At 43.7% G+C, this 25,175-nt stretch overlaps 1 protein-coding gene across 1 annotated transcript in view; it reads left to right on the plus strand.

The window, feature by feature from the left end:
- The window catches only part of TP63 (tumor protein p63), a 111,123-nt gene that overhangs the window by 39,325 nt on the left and 46,623 nt on the right, over positions 1-25,175 (plus strand). Inside the window, exon 4 of the mRNA XM_013959222.2 lies at positions 19,872-20,126. Within this exon, the coding sequence (XP_013814676.1) occupies positions 19,872-20,126 (255 nt within the window). The remainder of the gene's footprint in view (positions 1-19,871; positions 20,127-25,175) is intronic.

Raw genomic sequence — 25,175 nt, forward strand, 5'->3', positions numbered from 1 at the left:
GTGAGTGTGGATGAAAGAGTGCATGGGCAATAAAGCATGTAGATGCATTATGGTATATGAAACAGTAATTGCTTCGCGGAAGGTTCCTTGGTATTTTTGTCCAAAAACTACATGCTGCAACAACAAGAGGCACGGCCATGTTACTGCACTGCCGGTCTCAAAAGTTGCATCTCGATCCCTTCCCAAACAGTTTGGGATTTGGTAGCAGAGAAGCCTGTTCCTGAAGAAAACACTGGCATTTCCTCAGAAAATAAATAAATAGAAGTTTCCCAAGCTCCTCATTGCGAATGACTCTGTGGCTGTCTTTTGGGTTCCCAAACTCTTAGAAAAGTGACAGGGGAAAGTTATAGTTTGCTTTCTTTTTTTTTTTTTTTTTTCCTCCTTTTGGTAGATTCCCCCCCCACCCTTCCCTTCCCTTTGCTTTTTAGAGATTGGTGATAAGGAATTCTAACTACTTAATGAGATGGGAGAGGCCTCTCTCCATTGGAGTGGAGGACTCCAGGTGGCACTTTGACAGATTGGACAGGTAAAGCAGGAGAGCCCCACCTCCTCCTCCTTGCCTATAGTTAGGTATATAAGGGAAACTTAAATTATGCAGAGAGGCACACTCCGAGTCCTGTTATCTTCCAAGTAGCATCACATATTTTTAGGGTCTTCAAGGGGGTGGGAGGTGTTTGTCAAAATCCTGGAGCCTGAAGAAAGAACAGCAGCATTGATCAATTTGACTGCTAACATGTTGTACCTGGAAAACAATGCCCAGTCCCAGTATAGCGAGGTAAGGATTCTGGGTTTGAGCTATGGTATTTTTGATATATTTTATTTTTAGTGAACTTGTGCATTTTCTTCACCCCTGTAGTCTTGAAGCTAGGTGTGGAATATACATTTATTTTTTTTGAAACTTTTGCAAATGGCGAGCAGAGTTTGCTGGGCTAGGTATTGGAATGAGAATGAACTTTCAGTCTTTACGTTTGGGACAGCAAATATGTTTTGGGAACCTTAATTGGTCAAACATAATTTTTTTCATTGGAGAAGTAAGGCAGAGTAATCTCCTACTGTGGGCAATGCATACAGATTGCATTCCTGTAGTTGTATGAACAGTATCTGTGTTGACTACATTATAACTCATTAACTAGCCTTTTTATTGCTGAAATTGCCGCTCATTGTTAAAAGTAGACGATGTTTAGGAAGTAAACCAAAAGTGCATTATAAACCTCTTCTTAGGTTACCTTTTTAAGTAAAAATAATATGCAAACAAAGGTTCTCCGCTGCAAACGTCACGTTAGCATTCACATCAATAACCCTTTTACTCAGTGCTGGTAGTATCTTGCCCCGCGATTTGCAGCAGCGAGATGTTTTACATGGGGTGTTTGTCTAAACGCATTATATGAGGATAAATTCGCATACCATGTATACGTTTTGCTTTCTGTAACCTTTAGCGCTGAATGGGTGTTGGTGGAACAGGAGCTTAAAATTTAGCTTAAATTTATTTATTTATTTTTAAACCAACTGGGTAGATCTTTTGTAAGGTGGAAGTAGAGCGAATTGCCACATACTCTGCAAATCTTTGAGGAAGTTACCTGGAGTTGAGGGAGATCTAACAACAATATTGGTTTACATTCCAGAGGAGACAGCAGCTGTGTTGACACTCGTCAGAATGGCAAGGCAGCAGCAGCTCCAGTGTGTGTGTGTGTGTGTGTGTGTGTGTGCATGTGCGCGTGTGTGTGTGTGTGTATTCCTGGTGAAAATGCTTCAAGTGGAGTGCATAGGATACGAGACCTGAAGCAGACAGAATCTCAGCCACTTGGCAAACAAAACAAAATAGGAATTGCAAGGCTGAGCGTACAGATAGGGGATGCGTTAGCCGGAGAGGAAAAGTCTGTTAAATGTGCACTTGGGGCTTGCACGCCTGGGATGGCAGGTTTGTAACTCGGAGAAAGCAACATGGTAAACTGAAACCTGCGTGCTTTCCCGGTCCCTTCTTTTTCAGGGAGTGCAAACATGCAATATGTGCTTCGTTCCTGACTGCTGCTTCCATACAAGACAGTAACTTTGATTTTTTTGTTTGTTTGTTTTGTGTTTTGTTTTGTTCCCCTCCACCCCCGGTTAATTATAAACTCTTAAATGTGGAGAGAGCACTTCTGAGGCAGAATGTTTGCTTGGCATTATTTGTCTCCTGCTATCTGATCAACTTTCGCTGAACAGCAGCAGTTGGGTTTGGAGTCCCTATGGTTGACTTGCTGGGCTCATCTGTCAGAAGCGATGCACTCAGGAGTGCTCTCGCTCCGCTTAAATGCTGCTCATCATAGTGGCAATCAGTGGAAGTTTTTTTTCTTTTAAAAGGCCTTTGCTCTGTTGTACAGAGCAGCGTTATACTCTGTGGAAGGAAAGGTGATTAGCATTGACTTGACTTTATTTCTGAGGAAGAACAGCCTTTCTAATGAATCCTCTCAAGAGAAATGGGGACTTGTTAATGCTCAGTTAAAATATAGTGGCGGTGACAAACCTCGCCCGTTCTAAGCTCAAACAAGATGTAGGCTTTGAAACAGTTTCTTCAAGAAAGAAATATGCCCTAGCCCTCGGTTTGGAGATAGAGCTAGAAATTTGTTGCAACTGTTGCTGGATATTTTGGAGATTGGGTAGAAGGCGGCTGTATGCACCCATGAAAAGGTTGGTATATGATATATTTTTGGTTAAAACCAGCCAAGAAACTTACATAGTGGGGAGGAAAAACAAGTCCATTTTTCCACTGAAATCAAATTTTAAAAGGCAGAGGGGGGAGCCCCCTGCCTCTGCCCAAAGCCCGTTTCTTTCCCTCAGTGCTAAAATGTCTCTCAAGGGACTTTTGCCCACCCAGCCCCTGAAGGCTTGCCGTGTCTGTTGTACACCCAGCGCCACCTACTCACGGGTGCTGAGCTCCTGCCTTCCCCGGCAGCCGCCGGCAGCACGGTGCACTCCACCCCGCAGCCTGGGAACCTGCCCTTGTGCAAGCGCTAATGACGGGTGCGTGGCGGCCGCACGGAGGCCGTTGTGACGGCCGCGAGCTAACAGCAGCGCGGATGTGCTGCCGATCCACACAGGGCCTGTGCCTGCGAGCGTCTTCCCAAGTGTTGCAATGGAATTTGGGAGCTTCTCTCAAATGGACAAAAGCTGGCTGAGAGAGGGGGAGATATTTTTCAAGAGGTGCTGCAAAAAGTGAATCATAGCCCTCAAAGCTGGAGGATGGAATCTGACCCAACTGCTTCTCCAGTTTAATCTAATCCTGCATTTGATCTGGATTGATTATAAGAGTGAGCATGCTATTTGTTGGCAGAGTCCTGGACTCAGTGACCCTGGAGATCCTCTTCTGACTAGGAGATGTGAGAAGGAGAGAGATGTAGTGTGGTTGTAATGGGATGATGAGGTGCTGCTGAACAGGATCCCTTTGGGCCTCAGATGGCTTTCCTATGCGTCCTCGCACTTTGCGGGTTTGGGTATGGTGTGGAGGGATGGGTCATGCAGAAAAGCTTGCAAGGAGCATGCACAAAATTGGAAATGCTTGTAAATCTGAAACCCTCTGTATGAAGAGGGTGTCTGCAAGTTTGTGCAGTCTAGTCCAAGTTTCTTGGGTGCCATTTTGGGGTGTTGGGAGAGGAGGATGAGAACAACAGAGATTCACTTTAGGGACCAATTCTTTGAGAGTTTGGCTATGATGATGATGCACAGGGTTTAGAGTGTTTGCTAAAATCAAATTAAAGCATTGCCAAGAGAATAAAGATCTTCCTGCTCTTTGTGGGAGAGAGAAAGAATAATTTTCCGTTAAGATTTTATCATAGTTTTGGGAGGGAAATGGGGAACCAGTTTTATACAAAACATTTTAAAACATTTTGTGCTCTGGTTTATGGCTTTTTTGGCAACATTCCTTCACACTGGAAGTTTAAAAAGCTGTAGACAAATTGTTGCAGGTATCTTTGATTCAGGTTTAGGAGAGCCTATTCAGAAGGATGTGCTTCCTTGCTCCCCCCTGTCCCCCATCTTTTTAAATAATAATTCAGTTGTATATGTTTGACCTAGGATGTGAGTCCTGCCTCTTTGTAAAAGCAGCCAGGTGAGGCTCCAGGGGTGGCCTGGAAGGATGTCCTAAGGGAGCTGGGCCCCCTCAGCAGAGTGCAAGAAATGTTCCTGTCTGGTACGTTGTTTCAGCAAACATTAGTTTAAGGTTGAGGAATCTGAAAATTGAGACGTAGCTTATTTCTGAGCATCAGCTTTCTCGGCGCGCAGTGAAAGCATGACTGGAGTTTATTGCTCTTGCTGTCAGTCTGTAGTCTCCTGTGAACAGCCTGAGATGACAAAGCCGTGGCTCCTCTGACACTGCTTTCTTTCCTCAGATGATTTTGAGATGCAGCAGTGGTAAACTTCACCCAGCAAAGCCTCTTCCCCTCCCACCACCCCCTGCTCTGTGACCCTTGGCCAAACCCAGGGGGAAGGATGTGGTCTTCAGAGGAAGGCCCATGGTCACTGCCTGGGAGATCAGTCTTCCTGCTCTGCCCAGGTTTGTGGAGGTATTGGGGAGAAAGGCTCATCTGTGCAGTGCCCTTTGCACCTCACATTTCACCCTACCCCCAAGATGAAAGCACTTGGAGGATGCTATGAGTTCTCAAGAGAGGTATTGATTAAACCTGAGCCATTTTTTCCTGGTCCTTCCACCACTTATTTGTAAAGGTGTCTCGGGGCTCTGCTGGTTCCCAAGCAGCCAGAGAACAGCCTGCGAGCCTTGGGAAGAAACCTCTCTCCTGAGCTGTGCCAAGTTAAGGTACGAGTGCCATTTCAGTGGCTTCTGAATATCTAAGTGGTGTTACTACCCCTGCTTGCTTGAGCACAGTTTGGGCATCGGGAGTGGGAAGGGAGGAGTGGATTAGAGGCTGTGTTCCTTGCTGGTGTCTGGCTGCAGTTCTTGTTTATCCATCCTTTGTTTTTGCTGTAATTGAACTTAAGGGACTAAAGTTTTTGTCATGTGACATCTGTGCAAGCTTGTTAGGCACAACCTCAGGTTGTGGAGGTCTTGTACGTGGATATACAGGCCATCTATAACTAGGTACTCTTTCTTCTCAGAGGTTTTCAAACCCCAGTGTAGTTGTAAAGATTTGCCCAGTGATAGAAAAGCTAAGGTAGACTTGTCTATGCCTGTGTCTTTTGTTTAGAGAATCCCAGTGGCTGTTACTATCCCTTTTACCTCTTCCAGTGAAGAGATTCAAGTAGTCTAGAGAGGTCTGCAGCAAGGAGATGAGACCTGCCTCTCACTGTGTGCTCCCATCTCCCTCCCTCCCCACTGAAACAAGAGGTCCAGTCCGTGGGAGAAATGCAGGGACAGGGGAGAGCTGAGTCTGGTTCCCCTAAGGGTCCAACTGCCTGTTATCTAAGCAGATTTGTCATGCCATGGAGGGTCTTTTGTGCTGTAATAGGGTGCCAAAATATCAGTGTTCATAATAGAAGCAATGTGACCACATGTGGAACAGTGAATGGGAGGTGTTACCCTAGCGAGCTCCTCTCCTTGCTCAGGATGGAGGGACTGGACCTCAAGGAGTCTAAGGCTGTGGGTGTAGCACAGAGATAAATGATGGTAACTTGCATGTGGGTGGAAAGAATGAATGAGTGTCCTTTAATAGACAAAAATGAAACCTAGCACCGTTCTGTCCGTCTGCACAGCTTTAACTTCTGAGCGTCCTGTGATAGTTCTGCAGAAATCACTGTGGTTTGGTTGTGTGTGAAGAGACACTACTGTTCAGTATGTGCTTATGTACACACACGCGTTTTGCAGTTTGCGTGGTAATGCATGCCTTACATTGGAAATCAGAATAGAAATTGTACCTCCATTTTAAAACTTTCCGAGCTCAAAACAAGAGTTAATAAGTAGCTTGGAATTAGGGGCAGAGGATCTTTTTGAGTTCTTGGCAAATTGATAGCTTGCTTCATTTGGCTAGAAACTGGTTTTGTTCTAACTGTACTCTAAAAATATTCACCATAAGAGATGGGAAGGAGCAGCAGCCATCACAGTGTGGTGAAGGCATTTTACATCATGAACCAGTGGTTGTTGTTAACTATCCATTTTTGTCTGCTTCTTTACAAAAACTCTGGGAAATAAGCTAATAGAGCTGCTGTGTGAATTGACCTCAGTTGATACCAGATGAAATAATCCAAATACTTTATGCTGGGGATTTTTCATTGGAGAATATAGAATCTGCTGTTTGGGTTGGCTCTTTTTTCCTAATTCTGATTGTCTCCATCTTCTACATTGCTGCCATCACCTGAATTCTGATTTCTTCTGACACAAGCCTAGTTATGTTACTGTGCAGCTCCCTTAGGAGTTGTTTTTCTTTTATTTTACTTTGTTGTCTTTAATAATAAAGTAATGATTTTAAGTCAAGTGAAACTGCTTCTCTTATCTCCCCTGTCCCTGAACATAGAGAAACAACAAAAGCAAGCTTTGTCTGTCTCAAGGTGGTGTATGTGTTTCTACCCATCTGGTGATGACTTTTTGGGTTGTATCTGTCAGGTTATGCCTAGCTGAAGATTTTGTTTCTGATCACTGCTGTTTTCCATGGTACAAAAGCATTACTAGTTCCCTGTGGAAGACACGGCATCGGCAACAGGAAGGCTATGGATGTCGGCTGTAAGAGGGTGACTTCTGTAAACCACACACTTCGCTCTCTCTTCTGGAAGACTTTGCTGTAACTAGTGGAGAAACTACTTATTTCATTATAGCGAAGGATTGAATAAAAGCGGGTGTTGCCTGGCTCAAGGCAAATTTTAAATTCTATTTACAAAATGTTCCCACTGGAAAAAAATCTGGAAACGCTTCAGAAAGGAACTCTTGCACCTATGGATTTGCACTAGACATTGCTAAGCCCTGTTATTTTTCTGGCACGGCCTCCAACGCCTCTTGAATGTGCAGAGTAGGCAATAAAATGTGTGTGACTCTTAAACCGAGGTTGCATAAATTGTCAGAAAGGAGAGTAGCTTCTCACATACCCAGCAGTAACACTCCACTTCATCCTCTCAAGGGGGGAAGTGAGCACAGGCTCTTTTATTTGTGTGGCTTGGCCTGGATTAGTGTCAAGTCACTTTTGGTATCAAGTGGAATTAAGAGGAAAATCATTACTCTACAAAGGTGTTGTAGTTTGACTTTTCTTAATTGCATACTTTTTCTATGCTCTCTGCCATCTCAGTGCCACGATCAGCTTGCATTTCCTTGACAATTAATCAAGGCCGTCATCTTTAGTGATACACGAGCTCAGCCATGGTTAGGCATGTGGATGGGTCTCTCCAAGTGAATAAATCTGCTGTTCTTCAAAAACTTCCTGTTATGTTTTGGTTTGGTTTATTTAGTTATATTATTAAATAATTTCTAAGAAATCTTCCAGTCTTTAGTCTCCTAAATGGAGCTTTCCATCAGACCTGTACTGCGCCGTGAGAAGGTGTTGTAGTTGTCGGAGGGATTGGAGAGCCGCTTTCCAGTAGGGGAAAACCTGGGCTAAAGCTTTGGGAGAACAGCACAGGACAAATATAATATGCAAGCTATCATTTAGCTGTGAGCTACTGAGAAGGAACTGCAATGAAATTTAGGGGGTGAACCTATTTCTTATAAACAGACTGACTCCTAGGGGAGAGTCTTATTCTTGTCTAACTAAAGAAGAGCCTGTGAGAGGCTTTCCGAGCTTACCCTGGTTGCTTGCAATTACCTTGTGCAAGGAGCAACTACAGGAGTATGAGATTTAAGATGACTGGAGTTTTATTTATTTAAGGCTTCTAATATTAGGAATTAAATCAATAAGAAAGGCTCAGATAAGGTTCAGAATAAAGATAAAGTTTCAGAAAGGCTCAGATAAGACATGCAAAAGCTTTAGTTCCTCTGTGTTGGTAAAGTGAACTTGAATCTTCTTTGGGAGCTTGAGTCTAGACTTGATTTTTTTTTTTTAATTATTATTATTTATTTTATTTTATAACTTACTGACCAGTGTTTCGAGCTCCTTGGGCACAGACAAATGCATGGGAGGAGGACGCAGTCTTTTTATTGTTGGCGCTAGAGTTGAATGAGTTGGGAGATGATCCAAGAGTACTTAATGATATTTTGGGTTGCTTTTTTTTGTTTTTGCAAATCCCCTGCCTCTGCTGGGGTCTTAATGGTACAACTAAGGGAATAGTGTTTTAACCAGGATGTGTGTGCTGATACAGATGCAGCACAGCATGATTGTGGCGAAGCACTGGAATAGATGGCTTGAAGTGTTTCTGAGCTTATGCCTAGTCCTCTGCCGTGTTTGGAAGTGGACCCGAGTGGCAAGGCTGAGCATGTTTGAAACTTAATGCATTGATTGGAGCCCAGCAGTCTCTTGGGATCGATTCCAGAGTTTGGATCCGGATTAAACTTCCCCTCAAGGACTTTGGGAAGTGGTATATGAGGGGGCCTGGTGAAATTTGAGATGATTCCAACTTCCTCAAGATGGCAAGAAGATGAATGCTTTTACCAAGGGCAAGAGAGTGGGAGGAAACGCCCAGTTCAGGGAGGGAAGGGGAAATATTTTATGGTGGGGTAGTGTCTGGGAATGAAAGGGATGGATTGTGTCTCGGCAGATATGAATCTTTTACTTTTAATCCACATCTAGGAAGTAAATACAAAGAATTCTGCTGACTTCTGGGAACACGCTGAGGGGAGAGGGGAGGAGGTGCAGCGCTAGGCTTCTTGGTTGTGCTCTTTAGGCAGAAATCGCTATGCTGCAGCTAGCTATGTAAGGGAACTGATGTGTAGGGCTGGTGCGTGATGCTTCAGCAACATGTGAATGGAACAATAGGAATAGGTGGATGTGCTCTCCCTTTCTATAGCTTTATATGACTTAATCATGCTGTCAACAACCATGTCAAGTCAACAAGTGGATCTCTCTGCTGCATGGGAGATGGCTTAAAGTATTTCATCATTTTGCTGGGGTTTAATTTTTTGTAGATAACCTCGTGACTTCTTGGATGTACATTAGAAAATAGCTTTTGAGTTTGAGATCTCTCACAGAGCAGTTGATCAGAATTTTGTCCTTTCCTTTAAAACTTGGACCCTGCAAACTTTTTCAGGTGCATTTCTGAAATCATCAATAGCTTTTGCAAGTCTTTGCTGTGACTTGTCACAGCTGCAGTTTTACTCTGTATTTTATCCATAGTATATAAGTAAACTGCCTGAGAACATCTACTAAGTAGATGTTTTATTTTACCACCACCCTCTTTCTGTAGCAAATAAGCATACAAGAATTTCTTGAAGAGGAAACTAGAAAATACACTGGCTAGGTGTGATCTGGAAAATATTAGTCATTTTGCAAGCAGGAAACTGCTTCTTGAATGTCGAGGTGGGAAAACTGTTGAGACCAGCCTTTGTCAGTCCCCTGTGCTGTGTATCTGAAAGTAACTGTGAATGTTCAGGTTGGAGGGGTAGGGAGTTAAACGTGGTATTAAATGGAAATTAATAGATATGCTGTTATTCATGAAAAATGTGGAAGAACCCTTTGAGTTAATGGCTACTGTAATTGCATGCAGTCATGGTAATTGTGGGAGCGAGTGACTAGAAATGCCTTCCAGTTAGTTTGGCTAACTTGCTTACTGTGATAAGCACTCGTTACATTACGAAAACTGTCTGTTTGAAAGGAAAACGATAAAACAAAGTCCCCATCTTTCTGCTAGCATGAGTGATTCAATATTGAAAAACAAATGTATTGGAAAGGTTTTTCACTATCCAAACTGAGAAGCCAATTGAGTGCCTCAAATGCAGACTTCTGAAGCTGTACCTTGCATTAAGCAGTCATGGCATAGCGTGTGTTAATGTATACTGAGGTCACCAATGTCAGACGGTGAGGGCAATACTGAAATGTGGTTTTGGTTGCATTATTAGATGCTGGAGAGTCCATACCGGACTACCTCAGAAATCATGGGTGTGTAAAACTTCAGATAATGCTGCGATTTAAATGATCGGGAAAACATTCTTGATGGCTGTAAGGTTGATGGAGTGAAGGCGGTGTGGAAGAAGCACTTTCTTCGTGTGCACATTATGTACTCAACGCTCCCAAAGGCCCAGCTTTTGGGTCTGGAACAGCCTGGTGCAGGCACAGCCTGGTGTCTTTGGAAAATGGTGTATAACGCTCCTGCTAATCTCCTAAGAGCCAGCTGAAAAAGTGAGGAGAAGCTGTATGTTTCAGCTGTGCGCTGCAGAGGGCGGGCAGCTCATGCTGCTGAGTTGGATAGGGTGGTCTTTGGGCTCTGCGTGCTGCTGTACTCAGCCGCAAAGCCAGCTTTTTGCTTCTTGGTGCCAGTCCCAAGATACTCTAATATACAGCATAAACCCATGTGTTAGAAGGCAAATCTCTGCCTCCTTTTGTTCTCTGCATTTGGGGCATAATCAGAATTTGGCAGCCAGTCCCCTTGATGTCCCACTCAGTCTTGAGAGCTCCTCAGCTGATGGTGCTGCCTTGGGTCTGTCGCTCCGTATCTCAGGTTTTTGAAAATGTCATCCAGGAGTTGATGCTTATTTTGGATGGAGGAATTGGCCAAATACACTAGAAAATTCCACAGATCTTTCTTTTAATCCATGAGGATTCTTGTGCTGGAGTATAAACCTTTTTCTTTGCTTGCTGTAACTTGTTTTAATCTGCCCTTTGCCCTCCTGTAACTCTTCTTATGAGTTCTTATATTCTGTAGTTGCACCATGCTTCAAAGAGTGGGTGTGGGGGGTTTATGCGTGTGGCTTCTGTTTTCTTGTGTTTAACTGCTTGATTTATTTAACTTGCAGATTGTCTGAATTTCTCGTTCTGACTAGAATACTAGCTACGTGGGCTATTTTACTTTGGTGTCTAAAACCTGGTGGATTCTGGTTTTATTGAGCACAGTGACAAATTTTGGAGCTGACTTCAACTCCTGGTGCTGTTCTGACCTGGAGCATTTGTTGTCCTTGTGCCCTGTGGCCATACTTTGGTAGTTCGTGTCTGCTGCCTTTCACTGGGGATGACACACAGATATCCTGTCCAGCCTAACACTGCTTTCTCAACACAATAAAATGCTGCAAGTCTGAAATGACTGATAACCATCAATGATTACCGTCTGGTAAAGAGTTCAAGAAAGAAGGCAACTCTAATCAGTTACAGGAGTTCTCCTGTCCAGTTTCTCTCCTCCTTTGTATTTTAATCAGTTCCTCCTATTTAAATATGACGACTTTCTTTGATCCAACTTTTCACTATTGCTGTAGAAACCCCAGCACTTGAGGGGTTTCTGTACGGCCTACCAAGCTATGATCATTTAGTATTTCTCAGCCATTGAAATTAGGCAAGTATATTTCACTGAAATCTTTCAGTCTTCCTCTATCTTTCCTGTTATAGGTCTTTGTCTTCAGTTATTTTAGATCTCTTGTGAGGGGGTGCCTTTCCAAATCAGTCTGTACTTTCTGGCTCTTCAAATCTTTGTTGACATTCTGTTATCCAGCTGGTAACAGGAGAGCTTAGGAAGCTCTTGGCCTCTGTTTTAGTTTTATGAAACTGCGTGTTAGGGATATTAATGAATTTGCTGTAAAATCATGGAGTTCTGATGCCTCGTTGTATCTGACATCTCACAGAGATGCAATTGTGTGAATTTTTTTTGCCTCCGTGTTTATATATTTTCCAATTGCATTTCAAATAAATTGCTGTGCACAAGCCCAGAGTAAAGAAATGACAGCATGTGTGGGGGGAGATCTTGGACTCTTTCCTCTTTTAGAACTATCTGAACTTTCAAAATCATTAGGATATCTAGGCTATACTTCATTAAAGCCTACTGAGAATGGTCAAGCATTCAGAAAAGTGGTGTTTTCTATGCAAGGAGAATTTTTTTCAAGAACCCAATTCAGAATCTTTGTGTTGAAAACCTAAAATAAAATCCTAGAGAAGTCAATCATACTGTTTTTATAGGCTCTGGAAAGTACTTAGAAATACTTACAGAATATAGGGTGTCCAGACAGTGGGATGCACTGTCATGCTGATAATCCTAGAATTAGACAAGCTCTTTTACGTGAACCTGTGGCAGGTGGTAGGAGTCAGGAATTACAGGCATTCCTGCTTTGGGCTGTGCTTGTTTTAAAAGGCACCCTGCTTCTGGCTGAAAAATACTTTTTGCTGTGTAAAAGTAAATGAATGTTAACCAAGGGGCAAGACTCGAAGTTTAGCTAAAAAGAAAAACAAAGTGGGGGCGGCGGGGGGGGAGGAGACATGACACACACTGGCAAACTTGCAGCCTTTAGGGACAGATATAGAAACTTGCCCTCATGTTGCTTTTCATGAATTTGAGTTATTCTCCAAGCCTGTAAATACCTGCATAAGTGTGCTTTTACTTGAATGAGAAGTTCTGCTGAGGTCAACAGAACTGTGTCTGAGTGGAGAGGCACGTGGGCTGTAGCCTCAGTGGGTATGGCTTTTATAGTTGTGCTGCTTGCGTTAATCTAAAGAGTGTATGTGTAGCATGAAATTCAAACTTGAAAAGCTAATTCCAGTGGAAATCATCCAGCCTTCCCTCCCTCCCCCGAGTATACAACTCGTAGTGTTCTCCTGGGCGATGGTGTTTGTTTGCAGGTCGCTGATGTGCACTGATTTCTCTTTTTACTATATGTAGCTTGTTGTTTTTACCAAGTTGGCCACTGTCAGAGTTTGATTGGCAGTTACTGAGAGGGATGGGATGCTGTGTTAGGTAGGCAGAGTGGGCACTGTTTTAACCTTGCGTATCTGAACTTTAAACCTGGTGGCTTGATTTCAGAATATCACTTATGCTTGGATTTTTGTTTTGGTTTGAGTGTCGTTCCCCTCCTCCCCGTAGCTGGGTGAAATGAGAACTCTTTTCTTTAGGTTGTGCAGTATGTGTTTGGGCTGTGCTGGAAGCTGTCTGGGTGACATGCTGTGGTTATCTTAGTTCTTAACATGTAATACCTGTGCAGGACAATCTTGGATGTGTTTTTTTGTTGTTTTTTTTTGTTTTGTTTTACGTGAGGTTTGTGTGCGTTTGGTTATGCTGTGGCTGTCTCTAATAGCAGGGACCAGGATTTACAGGGTCCAGGGACTCTTCTAGCCCAGTGCAGCACATCACACTGGGAACCTGTAACACAACTGGGATGTGAAATAGTCTCCTCTCTTCCTGGAAGAAGCAATGACACAACAATAAGATTATTCAAATCAGGCAGATTGATACAGTGCTAAAAACTCTGCTACAAAGTAATTAGAGCTTAGGTTCCCAGGCCCTTAAGCTGAACTGATGCCTTGATAATTGTTGGTATCTTTGGTTGAACCAAAGTTACTTGCTCCTTGACTGTTCACGTAAAGTGCATGGTACACATTATTGTAATATCCAAGTGCTTCTGAGTCCTTGATGTGTTTAGCTGTACAGTAGCTCTGGGAGGAAGCCTCTTAAAAATAGATCTGCCTGCTTTGTTTCCATTTTAGAAGTGGGGCTGGGAGGGATGTGGAGAGGTGGTGCGCCCTGCTGCCTGCACTCTGGGATCTAGCACAGCAGGGATCTGGACCTAAGCTTTTATTTAAACAACTGTGCTTTCCCTTATGGCTAGGAGGGGACCGGAATGATGTCCAAACTGTTCTGTGGTTATTGCTTCCGATCGGAGTGCAATCCAGATGTGCGTTAGCTGGGTGGACAGCCAGTCTGGCAGGAAAAGAAATTTTTTAGTGTGTGTTTGTTTTATTCGATGAGAGAAGAGGCTAGAGATACCAACCAAATCACACCTTTCACTGTGATGAGTTAGCTACATATCTCTTGCAGCTTCAGCCTTAATCTTAGCTGAGGGGTATGGGTGGAGTCCTTTGTTTCCTGGCATTTTTTTGTAATGGCACAAGGAGTGTGCCTACATCTAGCATTGTATCAGTTGCCTTCTGAGCAATTGGCAAAGCTGCACAGCCTTGTGTTCAGCAATATTTTGATTAATATTTATGATAGAAGCACTTCTGTTGAGCTCAAGTACTTTATTTCCACCTACTAAATCCCCTCTTAGGAAGGTTCTGAAACTAGGTTGATTTAAGTGTACTGTCACATTTGAGGTATCCGTCTCCTGATTTGGATAGGCATCAAGTATGCTGGAAAATATTCCTCCTGCTGCTCGTAAAAGATCTCTTCTCAAACAAGAGTCTGAATCTTTACGTTGTCTGACATTGAAATATCGTCGTAAGCTGGTTCTTACTAGTCCTGGTGCCTTAGTCATGGTGCAGTTAAGGGCAAAGCACAAAATGAGCAAAATACCTTGCAGAATCTTTGTTGCCAACATCCATGGTAATTCACTGTAGTTTCATCATCTCTTATCATTGGAGAATAAGCACGAGAGGTGGTGTTTGCAAGGCTTTCTAAGTAGCTGGAGAATGTTCTTGAGCTGCAAAGATCCAATGATGAAAAATAAAACTTTGTTGGTATACATATACAATATTGATGCACGTTCTTTTGGAGAGACAGAGAAGGATTTTAATAGCAGGAGTGGAGGCATCTAAGTGGTTTTTTTTTTATATATATATATAAGTTAAGGGGGTAACTTTTCCTTTATTTTTCAAGTAGAAAAATAAATACTCAAAACTTTCTCTGAGAGGTTGATAACTGGGTAGTAAATAAATGGAGCTGTGCATTTTAGGGGGTTTTTGGTTTGGAAGTCCCCTTGAAAATTTTTCTTTGCTTGTGTGACTTCCCTCATGCCTTAATAGTGGGGGGTCTCTTTGCAAATATATCTCATAGCCTTATGTTTAACACATGGGGTTTAAAAACGGGCTGTAGCCCAAGGACTTGGGGGGATTCTTCCTGCCGTGCAGAGCAAGAAGGGCCCTGTTTTGGGTGGAGTGGCGAATCTTCCTGCAGGCATCAGCTCTACCTTCTGCAGTGAGCATTTGCATTGCCCTCTTGTGGCAGGTGCTACCGGGTGGCTGGGACTGGAAAGGATTTTGCATTATGTTGTCTGGAGCGTTCCCAAGGAAGTCCCGTTTTTATGATAGTGTAACAATGATAAAACAGCTGTGCGGTTTTCAGTCTCTAATTTTCTTTTAATTCAGCAGTGTCTCCAGTGAAACCATGGCTTTTCTAATCTAGAAATATGAGTTAGCATGAAAACCTAAAAGCGAAGCTGATGGCATATAGGAAGTGAAACTGATAATTCTAGATACATCATTGAAATGATGTTCTAAAATAGGTAGTATAGGAACTGATTGCATCCCTCTGATTGTCTGCAGTTAAACTTGCTTGAAGGTTTTTGTAGTGCTTCAGCAATATTAATAGTGTCAGAAACTTGGGGTGGGGGGGAGGACGGAAATTGAGAACAAAGGTACTGAAAATTAGATAACCTGTTATTTCTTCCTTGCATGCTTTTTCTTCTTTTCACTAAACAGCATTCTTATTCTGCCAGGAATAAGAGCCTGCAGTTGTTCAAAACAACCCCACAGCAAAACACAAGCATGTGCTAAACTCTGAGCTACCCAACTGGCAAGAATTAGGTACCCGCTTAAATGTTGTCATCTTGCTTTCTGCAAATGGTGAGGAGGCTCTGCGTGTGTGTGTGCGCACGCACACGTGCGTGTGCAAACGCACCCTGCAAACCCCTCCTTCAGGGCGATGTCTTGCAGCCTTGCACAAGGCCCTTGATCTCTTTGTTCTCGCCCCAGCTCGCGGTCCGCAGCGTGGCTGGGGCGCAGGAGTTCTGCTGCGCGCGCGCTGAATTCCAGCGTGCCGCCTTCTGCGGGCCTGCTGCCCCTCTAATTGCCGTGTTGTCAGAAGGCGTGTGCCTCCGAAAGCCTTATCTGATTCCCACCAAAGGGCTTGCGAGCAATTCAGATGTTGACCCCTTGAGCACAAACAGCTCTTCAAGCTGCCTGCCTTGAGGCGTAGCTGCGAGCTGATTCAGAGGATGAGCACAGTCGTGCGTGTGTGTGTGTGTGTGTGTGTGTGTGTGTGTTACATACAAGCGTACAAGCGTAGCGACTGGCTTTGACACCGGGTCAGAGCACCTGCCCGGGGCAGGGAGAAAGGGGCCAGGAAAGGTGAAAGGTTGGAGGCTGGTGGGATGTGGAGGGAGAGGAGGGGAGTCAAACAGCTGCTTGTGTCAGCACTGGGATAAGTGCAAGGAGATTAATAGTTATTTAAAGAGCAAATGGGGACATGGCATTCAGCTATGGAATGCGAATGTATAAATGCAATGGAATGGGTATTCTACTGTTAACATTTAGACAGATGGTCCCTGGACTGAATGGAATGAAAAGGATCCTTGATTCCCTTAAGGATATCTTAAATTTTAATAGGGTACTTTTTTTTTTTTAATTGACTTCCCAGCAGCATCTTCAGCATTTCCAGGCTGCGCTGTCTTGTTAACGCTGCCTGCTTGTTTGGTCATCTTTCTCCATAATCTTAAACAGCCTGGGATTAGAAGGAATAATCTTTAAGTGGAAGCTAAAACACAGTTGTTGTTTTGCTGTCTGTCGGCCTGAGCTGTTTTAGGAGACTGTTTTCATCATCATCGTCTTTTCATCATTCTGCTGATTAGGGAGTGTGTCTGATGCTAATCTCCATGAGAAATGAAACAACTGAGTAATACTTCTGCAGACTTTAAGAAGCCTTTAGGTCTCATTAGGGTCAGGGGGTGTGGGACTAATTTTGATTAAATGATCCAAAAATCTTTTTTTGTTGCTTTTGATTGTTTATGTTTTAGAGAAGGCATGTGTGTGTGGCTTTTTGTTTGGTTTCTTTTCATTAAATACAAAATTATTAATCAGCAAAAAGAACGTTCCTAGCCATTTATGTTCACCTTCTAGCACCCACCATATAGAATTAGCATCAAGGAAAAACACGTACCAAAAGTCCATTAAATAAGTCTTGGTTTGCAGAACAGCCTGCAGGAGAGGAGACATAACTGTCATCTGCATTGTCAAAGCTTTGTTCTCCTCTTGGAAAAAAACACCTAGTCTGGATTGGTCTCCCCCGTGACAACTGTTTAGCAAACTTCTAGCAGCCCAGGGTATGTTCAAGTCACAGTGCGGTTATGGGCACTTGCTGAATCCCACAGCACCCCTGTTAGACAGGTGAGCGCTCCCCCACTGCTGTAAATGGGGAAACTGAGGCAGGGAGGGTAAATGACTAACCTGAGGCGACACGGAGAGTCGCTGGTTCATCCAGGATTAGAACTCAATACGTAATTGCTTTTATTACTCTAACGCCTGAAGGCCTCATCCAAAACGGAGGCCCATTAAGTGAAGTGCTTTTTACATAGTGAGGAGCAATCCTTGCCCTGAAGACCTTACAGCCTCAAGTAGGCCAAGGGTGGAGGGGGAGGCGAAGGGCGGCGAGGTGGCTTGCCCAAGGGCGTGTGTGTCACTTGCAGAGCAAGGGAGAGATCCAGTTCTCCTTTCCCTCTGCCCGGAGTGTCCTCCTGAAGGCCATTCCAGCTCCCAAGATGGAGTCCTCCAGCTTGTTACCCACCAGGCCCTCTCCTCTGCAGTGCAGCTCCGAGCAACACCCTGCCCCGACTTACTGCTCCCGGAAGATTGTGTGTGCCTCACTGAAGTCCCAGAAGTACTGGGCTTACCTTGGGCTTTTAATTAAAAATCCTGTAAAATGTCAGCCTCTTCCAGTGCAGATGAGAGAGAGATATGAGGAAGAGCTCTACTCGGTGGCTTGGTTTTCTCTACCCCCTTCTCTTCTAGAAGGACAGCTGGGAGCGCAAAGTGTTTGGGTATAGGGACGATGCCTTACCCTTGGAAAGGAACCAGGCCATTTTCCTATATGGATGAAATGGCTGGAGAAAGTGGGTGTTTAAATGGCCTGTCTGAAGCCCCGGGGAACTCGGCAGACAGGGGCTTTGTGATTCTTTTTTGGGTCTTGTGCAGAATGATGAAGTGGTACTTGAAGCTTCAGTAGGGCTGTTGGGATTCCCAGCACTGGGAAAGCTTTTAATTATGGTCTTTCTGTTGGTACTCTGACCCAGGGAGCTTTTGGCCTCTGGTATATAATGTAGGATTGTCCTGGAGCTATTCTCTGGAAAAGAGGTGACAGCTGGAAAGTAGAAGAAAGTAGGGAGCAGACTGGCTCAAGCACCGTCAGATACGTGAGCTGGATGGCTCTGGGTGGGTTGGACATGGTAGTGCTTGGAGGTGAATGAGATGCTTAGATCTCTGAATAAGGGAAAGAGCCAGTGTCATTTCTGCCATGTCATCTGCTGTCTAATTGTAAAGCTAGGCGTGTTCGTCCTTGCACATTCCTTGGGAAATCCCAGAGGTGCTTTGGGCAGGTACCAAAAAGCCTTTTGGATGTTGCCCTCTATAAACTGGGCACAAACAGTGCCCTTCTTCAGATAAGCACAGGGTGAGAGTCTGTGCGCCTGGCCAAACCAAGTGTGCTGCTTACCCATGGTCTTGTCTCTGGTGGTGGCCAGTGTTGGGTTCATCGGAGGAATACAAGAACATGGTGATTGTGTAAGCCTGTTTCCCTAGAATACTTTCCCAGCTTCCAACTATTTGTGGTTTTAAAACACAGTCTTAAATTTGGAGTTGTTGCCTTGATGGACTTTTCTCCCATGAACTTGTCCAGTGCTTTTTTTAAACATGTATAGGCTTTTTGTATCCACAGTATTGCGTGGCAGAAAATCCCATATTTAACTATGGGCCATGTGAAAAACATCATGCATGTGTGCGTGTCTTTAAACCAACATCGTGCTAGTGATGTTTTGTTGTTCCCTAATTCTTGTATTAAGAGAGCATGAATAATCATTTCCTATCTGTTCTTTCATATCACTTAAGAATTTATGCACTTATAATGCATTCCCCCTTTCTCCTCATTGTCTCTTTTACAGGCTAGAGAGTCCTAGTCTACTTAAGCATTGCAGGACTGGAAGGCATCAACTGGTTTTTGGTCATTCTTGTTGCGTTTCTCTGAACTTTGTTTCCCTCTCATCTCTTTGAGATGGGGGACCAGGACTTCACATAGAATTTAAAGGCTCGTGCATGTGATTTTCTGCTAACTTCTCCCTGATCTAACCTTTGCCTTTATGTACTTCATTCTCTAGCCTTCTTTTTTGATGCCTTCAATCGTTTCATGTGTCACTTGTACCTGGAGGCTTCTTTTGGGGCACAACCTTGACTGCTCATTTAAATGCTAAACACTGTGCAACTGCTGCTACTTATGTATGTGGAAAGGCCTTCTATGGTGTGAACTTGTCCTCAGCTTGATGAGGCCTCCTTTAATTCCTCTATGACTGTCTGTAGCTAGTCACTGGGAATTGAGTGCAGTGTACAGACCTGGTTAAGGGCTATAAACCTCTTCTCCCAGTGACTGATACTTCAGTTGGTGACTTCAGTGCAGGTACTAGCTGAGTAAGAGCTTCTAAATATCAATGTGGGTAGCAGGGTTGGATCTGCAAGAGGAGGAATGGTCTCTGGATAGAGCTCAAGGCTGTCAGAGACTGCGTAACCTTATACAATTTAGAGCCAGTTGCCCTGTAATGAACCATTTATTTTATTTTTAATTAGGTTATAGCAATCCCTCCAAAAAGGTCTGGGTCTGAGAGTGTTGCTAGACACATAGGCTGCCTGTCTTCTCGTGGTGATTTGCTGCCCTGCTAATCACCCTCATTAGATACAAGCTCTTTTCCCATCTTGACTGCTGACCTACTACGTGACTGTGAGAAGCTTTATATAGGCGATAGAAACAGAACTAAAAAATGGGGTATATTCTTTGCAATTCTCCTGATTCTTTGAATGAAACATGTAGGGTGGTGCTGGGAGCATACTGTAAACCCCACATGGCGAAGGCTGTGTTGCGGTGCGGCAAGCCAGCCGGTGCTAAAGGTGCTTTTGTAACGCTTTTGTGCATCTCTCTGCCTCTAGCCGCAGTACACGAACCTGGGGCTCCTGAACAGCATGGACCAGCAGATTCAGAATGGCTCTTCCTCCACCAGCCCCTACAACACGGAGCACGCGCAGAACAGCGTCACGGCGCCCTCGCCTTATGCCCAGCCCAGCTCCACTTTTGATGCCCTCTCGCCCTCCCCAGCCATCCCTTCCAACACAGACTACCCAGGACCTCACAGCTTCGATGTATCATTTCAACAGTCCAGCACAGCAAAGTCAGCAACGTGGACGGTAAGGATGCAGCGTAGCCTTGCTGTTTCTCTGGCTTCAGTCCCGAGGCCAGTAGTGACACTAAATGTGATATATCATTCAGGCTTGTGCAAGAACAGAGTGGCCTGTGTCCTCTTTAGTGCATTACATGTTATGTGCAGGAGGGAGAAATTTATCTTGGCTGCTTTAGGAGGGTGTGGTGGGAATTTAACCCTCAATTTCACTAAATCCCAGGTGAATGAAGTGTCCTGCAAAAAGACAGTCAACTAAAGCTCACTTATGATGAAACAGTGGCTCTCCATTCGTGACTAGCAGATGTGCTGGAGTAAAACATTGAGGAGGAATAAGAACAGATTTGACGCTTCCCTTGGCTTAAACACGCAGGTTTGAGTCAGAGTTGGCGCAAAGAGCTGTGCCAGCAGGACAGAGGTGTGGAGCGGCAGTGGCGCTCCCTGTGCTGACCCATGGAGCGAGGCTTCCTCTCTCTCCGTGTCCTGCCCCTCTGGCAGCTGGTGGGGAGCCCCAGTGTCGCCAGCTCTGGTCAGTCCTGGGGTACTCAGATGTGTGTTCTCTCCCTCCCTCCCTCCCTCCCTCTCTCTCTCTCTCTCTCTCTCTCTCTCTCTCTCTTTTTTTATTTTTTATTTTTATTAAGGCATTGGTCTAGTTGTCAGTGTAGTCCGTTTCTTATCAAAAAAAAGTAGAAAGTTTGAAACTTGAAGGCGAGCTCTTGATCTTTGGTGGAGATGACTTGATTGTTCAAGCTGTAGGAGTTAGTAGTTCTGTATCCTGGGCTACAGGAACCGTACACCCTGTAGTGTTTTAGGGCTGTAGATTAGAGATGTTTGGAGTGGAGAATATTGATGTTCAGTATTTACTCTCATCTGCTTGAGGCACTCGGAGTAGGTGCTGTGAATCATCTCCCTATAGACAATTTCCCTGTATAGTCAATAAGGGGAATTAGTTAAGTTTTGAATGTTAGACCTTCATATAACACTAGAGAGTTAGGTGCCTAAATTAGGCATTATCAGTAACCGCTGCTGTGCCTGATAAGTCTGGTTTACTTGTTTAATTAAATCCCCTGTGGAAGAAACAGATTTTTTTTTTTTTGATATATGTACTGACTCTTAAAGCATAAGCTCAAGTTGCAGCATCACCATATTATGAACTGTTGTTTTATTTTCCCTCAGTCAAAACTTTCTTGTGATGTTTTTTAATGGGTATCACAATTATCCCACTGCTTCCCACTGTTTCCTTCTTTAGAACTCATGCTACCTGAATAAAAGCACCGATTCTGTTTTTGCAGAACAGATACGCTTTACCAAAAGCTAAGTGCATTAAAATAGTGAGAGTTTGTTTGTGTTTTTTGTTTTTCTCTTCTAAATCTAAGGAAAAATTTTGATCTCTAATTTAAATACAGTCTAGCAGGAATTGCAACTAACTATAAAACTTTAAGCCACTACATGACAGTGAAACAGTGGAACCTGTGTGATCCTTTTTATTGGCTAGATGGAAAGAGATGGCACATGACAGTAAATCATTAAGTTTGCATTATTTATCTCTTAAAAGCAAACTTTGTCAAAAACTGGTAGCAGGAGTCTTAAGAAAATTGTGTGGATTTTTTTTTCCTAGAGTTAAAATGTATTATGTCCATTCAAGAACAAATTTTCCATTTGCTCATACATAAGAGGGTGAATGATTTTTTTAAATGATGTGGAAATGCATCTTTTCCTTTTTTTTTTTTTTTTTTTGTATTGGGAACAATGTCTTGTAATTCACACTTGTTTTCATGTCCAGGTTTCTCTACCTACATCATGTATAGTATGTATTTTCACTTCCCTTTAAGAAAATAGTTGGTCAGTTTTACTTTCCATTTCTCAGAGCAGGAAAATGCTGCCCTTAGATTTTGCAGAGTGCACTGGAGAGTCCTTTAAAGGAGATATAAAAAGATGTTCTCTTTTGATATGTATGTTATAAGGAATTGCACAAGGCAGTTGTAGGGAACCAGGGTGTTTGATGCTGTCCTTTCAGCTACAAAAAGTGGTCTTTTGAAATGAGTGTTGAATGTATTTAATGGCTTTTTCCACTAGAGCTGAGGAGGAGGGAGGTACCTGCAAGCTTAAAGCTGCAAGCATCTCCCTGGCCCTGTGGGCTGGCATTTTGCAGTCACCAACTGTGTGCAGCTGGGGGAAAAGCACATTTAGCTTGCCCTCATGTTATCTTGCCCTGACATGGACCATGCTACAGAGAGATGGAGATGTCTTCTGTGTTACTGTGGCAGCCTGTCTAGGGATGAGTCAGTGCATTTTAGTGGGGGATCTGCCTCCCAAAGAGCGCTCTGGTCGTTGAGGGGCAAGCACAGTCCTGGCTGGTCCAGGTGTCCCCACGCTGCACAGAGCTGAGTGACCCAGATTCGGCTCCTTGCGCAGGAGCCGGTGGTGCGCAGCGTGTTCATCGTGGTTGATGACAGCCTGGCAGTGCTTGCTGGGGACCTTCAATCAATATGCATTTCGCACCAGAGCATCTTTCCATCTTCAGAGCTCTGCCCTTCTGCTAATTAATCCACCAACTCATTTCACATGGGCTCTTGAGCAGTTGGTAATATGTGTTCGACAGCTTTATCAGTGGGGTGGGTGGAGAAGGACGTGAAGGCTCTTTCCCGCTGCCATTCTGAGAAATGTGGAAATGTGCAAAATGATGAAAGAAGGAGTGATTGCCCCATTGTCTCAGCAAGAGCAAGTTCTTTGGGTTGCTCATTCTCCCTCCCCCCCCCCCCCAAATGTGACTTCATATGCTTTGATTAATGCCTGTCATCTTTTTTTTTTTTTATGATGGATTAGGAACCTACCCAACTGGAAGGGTTTCTTCCACTGCAGTGACCTATTAAAAGTTTAATTACTAGATGGCCCCACCCTTATTAAGAGTCCAAAACTTGAAAGCCTTGTTTCTTAGTTCTTTTCTTTCCTCTAGCTGTTCCCCAGGGCAACAGTATTAAGTAAGGAAGCTCATTGTATAACACTTTCCCCCGTTTGGGAGTGAATTAGCTAGGCTGACCCACCTTGCACTGTTGGGACAGCTTGGTGGTGGCTGGTGGTGGATCTGGCATCCTGGCTGATGGGGCGCTTAGCTGTGTAGCCTCCTCTGAGCTTGTTTGAGGCTGAGTCATGGCAGATTAGGTCATGGGAGTGAAGGCTGTGGGCTTGGTGAGAAGACTCAGTTATTTCTCCTGAAAGAACAGCAGCTTCTCTGAAGGGGGATTATAGAGCTGTGAGATGCTTCAGACTTCTTGTTCACTTTGTGCATGTAGCTCCCGATTTGCATGCTTTGGAGGGAGAAATCTGAAGTCCTAGGTAGACCCCCTCAGGTTACTTTTTGTGGAGATGGGGGGCAGGGGAGTAGTAGCTGAGTAGCTGTCTCTGAAAACAGCCTTGAAATCATCTTTTTCCTGAAGTGTGTGGGGGGGGGGGGGGGCGGTTTCCAAGCTCTCTGGACTCTTTCTATGGGGAAGGCTATTTTCCTGGGTCAGTGGGCCCTCTTTGGAGGGCAGCTACTGCCTGATCAGCAATATCTGCATGCAGTAAGTCAGGAGGGATGCGAGTGTAACATTGGGACAGTTGCCTCCCTGTTCAGGTTTGTGATGGGCTCCTAATTAAAGGAAAACTGGCCAAAAATTGCAGAGAGAAACAGTGGTTACTGCTAGGTGAGAGGGTGATTTCGTATGTATGAGCAATTCACTTTGAAAATGTTGCAAATTTTCTCTCTTAAGTCCTTCATGACCCTAAGTAGGAATTCCAGTAAAACATGCTGTCTAATCAGGTTAGCTCTTCATTTGTATGCAATGTTGAAGTAATTAATGATGACAAATTGAGATTGGATTGCAGAGGACTTTAAAAGCATCCTTGATTATTTTTTTAATTAATGACCTGAGAATATAAGTAAGAATATAAGCAGGTTAATCAGTCTTTTCAGAATGAAAATCTTTAACAATTGAAACTCTACTGAGGTGTTTGAAAACAAAAGCCTTAACAGTTTAAATTGAAAAAGTTTCTCACATGCATACTGGGACAAGGAGCTCATGTTACAATAAAACCTTGAAAACCAAGCTGTGAAGGAAGAAGTAGCTATCATCCTGTAATGATGAGATAGAGAGTAGGTCATTAAGGTTGAGTGAGAAGCCATATGAATTGGGTGAAGTAACAGTGTATCCTGAATCAAGTGTCATTTATTGTGGGATATTTCCTCTGTGAGAATTCCCATATACCTTGGCTTGCAATCTCCTTCCATTTTTGCAGCAGTAGAAAACAAGCCATTTCAAAAGTGTTCCACCTGAGACTTTCTTTGCAGAAGTAAGTTGTGTGCAGATCTCCCCACCCACTCTAAGTCTAAATAAGTAAATAAATGCACGGCCTTTTTTCCCCTAAAAAAAGATTTGGCAATCACCTTTCACTAGCAGAACCTGTTACATAGGGAAGAGCATGATTGCAGTAGACTTTTTTTTTTTTTAAGTTGTATGTCAAGGTAAGTAAAAGTTAACATTACTGCCAAACTGGAGCTATCAAAAAATGAATCGGATCCACCCATCCCCATAAGCAAGATACCACCTTATAAGTCATGAGACTCTTTAAAAGACAAACAGGTTCTTCTTATTCTCCCCCAGGTTTTTGAGCCTTTAGGGTGCATCTAATAACTCTTTTAAAGCTTTTCTTGGTAGTTGTGAGGGCTAAGGAAAAAGAGGGCAGAAATAGCTTTAAGCTTTTAAATGAAAACTGAAGTTTATTTGCAAATCCTGAATTCTGTTGGAGAAAGACACCCAGCCCTGCAAGACTTGCATAATTCCAGTGTTGGCAATACCTGAGTTTAGCAGTTCATTCTCATGCCCTGCAGTAGGTTGGAGCTGAACAAGGTTAGGGTTGGTCCTCACAGTGCTCAGTTATGAAACAGAGCTCTGCAAAACTGGAATCCATCCTACAAGAAGGCACACTGATGCCTCTCGTATTCTCCATAAACTCAGCTGTATCTAAAGCTATGTGAAACCATTTAGATTCCAGATTTTCTCTTTGCTAGCAAAGCCAG

Source organism: Apteryx mantelli, chromosome 9 (assembly GCF_036417845.1).
Source record: "Apteryx mantelli isolate bAptMan1 chromosome 9, bAptMan1.hap1, whole genome shotgun sequence".
Classification (NCBI taxonomy): Eukaryota; Metazoa; Chordata; class Aves; order Apterygiformes; family Apterygidae; genus Apteryx; species Apteryx mantelli.